Consider the following 6276-nt stretch of genomic DNA (forward strand, 5'->3'; position numbering starts at 1 on the left):
ACTTCAAACCACTCAATTCTCATAAACCTAGCACCTGGTACAAAGCCTACAACAGCAAGAGTTCAATAAGCACCTGACAGATGAATAATGATATAATGTTATTACCATACAAAAAATAAAGATCACGATGTGGGGAGAATTTATTTTACCAAATACTATCATAACATTTAATTTAATGTACATCAACCTATGTATTGCAAGACTGAGCCCAAATCAAATGTATGTAACATCAATTTCTATACATGCTGTTACTACATTAATTTTTTTTTTTTTAGTACTGTATTTGTTTGCTAGGGCTTCCATTAACAAAATACTACAGACTGGATGATTTACACAAAAGAAATTTATTTCCTTATAGTTCTGAAGGCTAGAAGTCCAAAATCAAGGTGTTGACAGTGTTGGTTTCTTCAGAGGGCCTCTTGGCTTGTAGGTGGCCTTCTTTTCTCAATGTCTTCATATGGTCTTTCCTCTGTGTGTGTCTGTATTCTATTCACTTCTTCTTAGAAGGACATAGTGGATTGGGGTCCACTCACGTCACCTCATTTTTACTTTAATTACCTCTTTAAAGGCTCTATATCCAAATACAGTCACATTCTGAGGTACTAAGGGTTAGAACTTCAACATACGAATTTTTAAGGGACACAACTCAGCCCATAATAAGGGCATAGACTGAATTCTGTGCAGACTGTAATTTGGGGTAACCAATGTGTTTAAGATGTGATGAGTTTATTTAAATGTTTTAAATAAATTCTATACTTTTCAAAATTAGATATTAGAAACATCTTTTTTATATATATAGCATAATAGATATTTATTTCTTAATCACAGTAAGCCTAAGTAGAGGGGAGTAGAGGAGAGAGACTGTCTAGTCTACTCCATGAAGTCATTCAGGGTTCCAGGGTAATAATGCACTCTTTGCCATCTTCAACATATGATTTCCACAGTCACGCTGGACATTTATAGCAATCTAGCTCGCTCACAGGCAATTACCCTGACTTCCATCAAAGAGACAGCAGCTCAGGAGGTGCCAGAGACACACAGGGGAAGACTGAGCTGCATGACCTCACAGTGAAGGCTGCAGGGACAGCCCCCATTATCCCCATGTAGAGCCCTTCTGCACAACCCATAAGTATGCGTCATCCTGCCCACACCAAGCCAGAAATATCTTTTATTTCTTCATTTACCTGCTTTGATTGTTGAGATGGATGAAGGGCAGTTAAAGACTTATGATGATAATTGCAATAATAATAGCAGCTAATATTTATAAGTGCTAATTATCTCAGGCTCAGGTCTGAGCACTCTGAGACATCTCACTTTGTTTGTTTGTTTGTTTCTTTACAGATACAGGCTTTTAATTTAAACATGGAAAAATTGAATTATCCAGGTAGCATTATTTGGTGAAAAAACAGCTAAAAAATGCCCTAGATCAAAAAAGTTCTATAAAGAATATTTTCCACTGTATTCTTATTTGGCTCCTACTTTCATACCTGTCACTTTGTAGGTGCTCAGTAAATAAGTGTGGAATAAATGAATAGATCTCAGTTAAAACAAAAGGGAGAAATAGAATCACAGTGGCAGTACCTTTTTCAAAAGCTCTTATTTGAATTGTTGAAATAGTATTGTCTTCTGTGCCCTAGGCTAGCAGAGTTTGTTGTTGTTCTTGTTGTTCTTGTTGTTGCCAGCAAATATAGTATACATTGAATATTAACTTAATCATAGACAAAAGAATAGCCAGATGGAGCCCTTATTATTTTACTTTCCTACATGTTTGAGGCTTGGAAACAATAGAGTAGTAGTTCAGCCTGGATTTATAGACACATTCTTCCCTGTAAGATTTCATAGATAAGAGGTTATTCTCTAGTGGATCCACTTTGCCAGTAGGTGGAATTGGTGGCAATGTAGGTTTTGCCTTGGTCACTCATTTTTGTTGCTTTAATACTCTGCCGGATGGGGGGCTGTTAGGGACCTATTTTAGACCTATTTTATCTAAAGACATTTGCAATTTCAGTACGAAGAAACATTTTTGTTTCTTCATACTGAAATTGCAAATGTCTTTAGATAAAATTTCCAGAATATTTGAGAAGTAGTAGGAAAAGTCAGAGAACTATGTTATCAACAACTACAATTCTCTTTTGAGAAAACTTTACATAGTTGTGTACATATTTGTTGTTTGATTAGTGTCAGTTTGTTCTACTAAAAAATGAAATAATGAGCAGCCTTTGGGAACTAATGCCTATTTTTGGCAGAATTCTACTTCTCAGTATTCATAATAGTGTTGCAATTACCTTATTTCCCTACTGATGGCTTTTAAATATAGTTTCTACTTGTGATTTTCTTTTTCTGTAGTTTAACATATTTAATTAGTGGAGAATTTTAGATGTGGCATGAGAGGATAAAAATTTCATCCCATATTATGAGAATAGTAATGCCAACTTGCTAACACACTGTTCAGATTTAAAATAAGAAAATTCCTTAAAACTAGAGATAAATTATAAATAATTAATTAGATATTATAATTGTTAAGTATAAACCGATGCTTTGGCCTTAGGTTTTTTTTCTCATTTCCATCTGAATTTGTGTAATTCTCAAAGTATTTTTATCATTTCATTTTTAGTGACTTTTTGAGTCTTGTGTTTATTCAAATATAATTTCGTTAATTGAAAACATTTGTTAAATTATTATGTACATCTTTATATTACCGGAACATCTAAGGTATCCAAAGGTAATGCAATGGACTGTGACTGAGTTGAAATCAGACATGTGAATCAGAACTTTGTGGTATATTTGTGTCTTGATTTAGGTTGGTTGGAGACTTTCGATGAATACTTTAGAGAGAGGACTCAGTATATTTTTAATAACATGGTCGTCAAGCTGAAAGAAGACTCACGGAGGAAGTTTATATGGTCTGAGATCTCTTACCTTTCAAAGTGGTGGGATACTATAGATATTAAGAAGAAGGATGCTGTTAAAAGGTTTGTTTTAAAACTGTTTCTTTGAAGTTTGGTAATATTAAACATATAGTGAAATATTAATCATATAGTGAAACAAGTGCTGAATTTTTAGAAGGTGCAAATTCTTAGCTTTGTATCTGAAACTTAAACTACTTCACATCTTTTTTTTTTTTTGGATTCTGGTTCATCTCTGAAAAAGTGACTTGAACCTTTTTCATTGAAATCCTTATGTTCTAGCTTTGTCCTCGAAATGGAATTACTAGGTCAAAGGGGCTTAACATTTTAAGGTTTTTTGAAGTGTATAATCAAAGTGGTCCCCAGAAAGGTTGCTTTAGTGTATTCTAAAATCTTCCATAGAGAAATATACCAATTTTACTGTCTTTTGGCCAGGAATATATATATTTTTTCTAAAACCATGATCAATTTAATAGTTGATATATATAATTTTAATTTTCTTGACGAATGACAATATTACATATTTTCTCAAACAGGCAAAGCTTTATGAATTACTTGGTCATGTAATTTTTCTTACTGATTTATAATTGTGTTTATACACATACATACACACAACCCTTATTTTTCCTCAGGTGTTTTATTTTCTTCTTAATTCTTAGTGCTTGATATATAGACTTTTGACATTTTTATATAGTCAAATTGATTAATCTGTTTTGATATTGACTTTGCCTGTCATATTTTAAAAGGTCTTCCCTAATCTAGAGATCATTATATAGTCCTTTTTTCCTTAGTTTTGTTTTTTACAACTCACTTTTTAAAATCCTGAAATTTATTTTCTTGATGTAGTATGGTGGGAGCTTCTGTTCACCATATCTTCTTCCCCTCTTCTCCCTGAAGTTTAAGGATTATCTAAGTATGAATTACTTTCTTTTATTTATTTAATATTACATATTAAATAACTAACACTGTGTTAGTCCCTGTTCTAGGTACGTTACAAATGGTAACTGATAATCTTCATAACAGTTCTGTGAAGTAGGTACAGTGACTGTCCACATTTTGCAGATAAGGACACTGGTCATTCAGGGTCACCCAGCTGGGATGTGCCGGATTGGTATCCTATCCAGTCCAGCCTGTTCAGCCCTATAGGCTATTCCCTTTCATGCTATGCCGCTTCCCTAAGATTTAAGTAGTCCATCCTTTCTACTGATTTGGAGTACTGTCTTTATTGTATTTAAACATGAATTGATTTCTCGAATTCCTGACCTCTTTCACGGACTTTTCTATTTTACTCTAATTGTTACAGCTTTGTGATATGTTTTATTAGCTGACAGCTTAAATTTGCTCTTGTCTTTCTTTACTGAAAAATTCTTTTAATGAGCGACCACTTAATTTTCCCAAAGAGCTTTAGAATTAATTTGTTAAATTCTTCCTACTCTATTATATTTTTTTTTTTTGATGGAAATGGACAACAATTAAAGATAATTTAGAAAGAATTGATTTTCCATCATTAGCCATTGGAGCTCCCCGCTCCCCCTTTTCACACGTAAAATGTGTATAGGACTGGCCAGGAAAGTGCTATAACTGAAGGCTGTAGGCTTTGTGGGTCCTAAGGTGAACCAGGGATAACTGCTCCACCCAAAGAGGCTAGCCACTCTGCCACTCCAGCCATGTGTGGCCATGGAAACCAAAATTTCAGGATATTTCTCCAATTATTCAAGACAAGCTGGAATTCCAAAATGTTATGTAAAATATTTTGACTTTTTAAATTGAAATGGTAGCAGCTAATTTAAATAACACACACATATACACACACCATAATTCTTAGAATAAATAGACTTACCTACTGGTTTGTAGCCTTTTATATTAAAGAACTGGTCTTTGACTAAATTTTCAGATTAAAATATTTGGCTGTTTATATCTTACATTACTCCTTAAGTACAAATAACACTTCAGATTTTCTTGAATTAGAATTTTATAGAGATTTTACTTAGATTGTTCAGATTGTAAGATTTTATCACATTTGATTTTTTTTTCTTCATCGTGATTAGATTTGCTAAAGCTTTTATTTTTTTTGTACCCCTTCCCACCTTCAAAGAACTATTTATACTTTACTGGATTTTACTCTTGACCTTTCTTCTTTTATCTTTACTGATTCCTTCTACTTGCTTTTACTGTTGCAAAATGAGCCACTTCATTTGTTTTAATAAGGAATATGTCTCTGTTTGTGTTTGCCTTTTAGTACTGCTCTAACTACCTTTCATATTTTTGTTATTTTTTCACTATTATATTTTTTCTTAAATGTTCTGTAACTATTTAATGTTTTTCCTTGAATAGGGTATGTTAGAAAGTAGTTTTCAATTTCCAAGTGCAATTTTTTCCCAGTTATACTTTAGCTGTTAAAAACTACTTTTCATATCTTATGGTCAGAGAATATGGACTATACAATTTTTATTCATTCTGTTTGGATTTGCCTGATCTTTGCCGCCCTTTATACTTTAAGGCAGTCCATTTAGTGTGGCAGTTCTGATGGCTGGGCACTGGAGCAGGCTGCATGGACTCAAATCCTGGTAAACTCCCATCTCCTTTATGATTTTGGGGGAATAAACCTCCCTGTGCCTCATTTCTTCATTTGTCAAGTGAGGATAATATTAGAACCTATTTAATTGGTTTTTATGAGGGTTAAAAGGATACAGATAATGGCTTACTACTAGCACAATGCTTGGCATATTTTAAGTCCTTAATAAACATTAGCAACCTTTATTATTTTAACTTTATTTGCCACTTTGAGTATTTTTCTTGGACACTGAATATTAGTTTTTAGTTCTGAAATCATCCTGAGAGTCTTCATCTTTTAAAAGAACAATTTAACTGTACAATTCATATTTTCTCTCTTAAAAAAGCTTCCTTTTGTAATGTTTCAGTGAAGATAAACTTCTTTTCCACCCCTGCTCAATTTTTATTCTTTTTGTTTGGATTTGCCTGATCTTTGCTGCCCTTTTTACCTTAAGGCAGTCAGTCTATTTAGTGTGGTAGTTCTGATGACTGTGCACTGGAGCAGGCTGCATGGGCTCAAATCCTGGTAAACTCCTATCTACTGTATGATGTTTTTAGGATTTAAAAAATTTTATTCATAACATTCTAAATTTTCACCGAGTATGTAAGTATGGATAACTTATTAAATTTTCCACCTACCAATTCAAACATTTCTCCAGCTTATGTTTTCTGCTTTTACTAATTAATTACTATTTTTATTTTATGTGTTTCAGAATTCAGTTATCTAGTTATCGAGTCTTTAGTTTCTTTTTTGCATTTGTATTTTTATTTTATTTGTTTTATTTACTGTGTTTTGGGAGATTTTTCTCAAGATCCA

General features: G+C 32.9%; 1 protein-coding gene across 1 annotated transcript in view; it reads left to right on the forward strand.

The window, feature by feature from the left end:
* MAN2A1 (mannosidase alpha class 2A member 1) overlaps window positions 1-6276 on the forward strand; it is a 158030-nt gene that overhangs the window by 39538 nt on the left and 112216 nt on the right. Inside the window, exon 4 of the mRNA XM_011365152.2 lies at window positions 2801-2972. Coding sequence (XP_011363454.1) covers window positions 2801-2972 — 172 coding nt within the window. The remainder of the gene's footprint in view (window positions 1-2800; window positions 2973-6276) is intronic.

Source organism: Pteropus vampyrus, unplaced genomic scaffold (genome assembly GCF_000151845.1).
Source record: "Pteropus vampyrus isolate Shadow unplaced genomic scaffold, Pvam_2.0 Scaffold106, whole genome shotgun sequence".
Classification (NCBI taxonomy): Eukaryota; Metazoa; Chordata; class Mammalia; order Chiroptera; family Pteropodidae; genus Pteropus; species Pteropus vampyrus.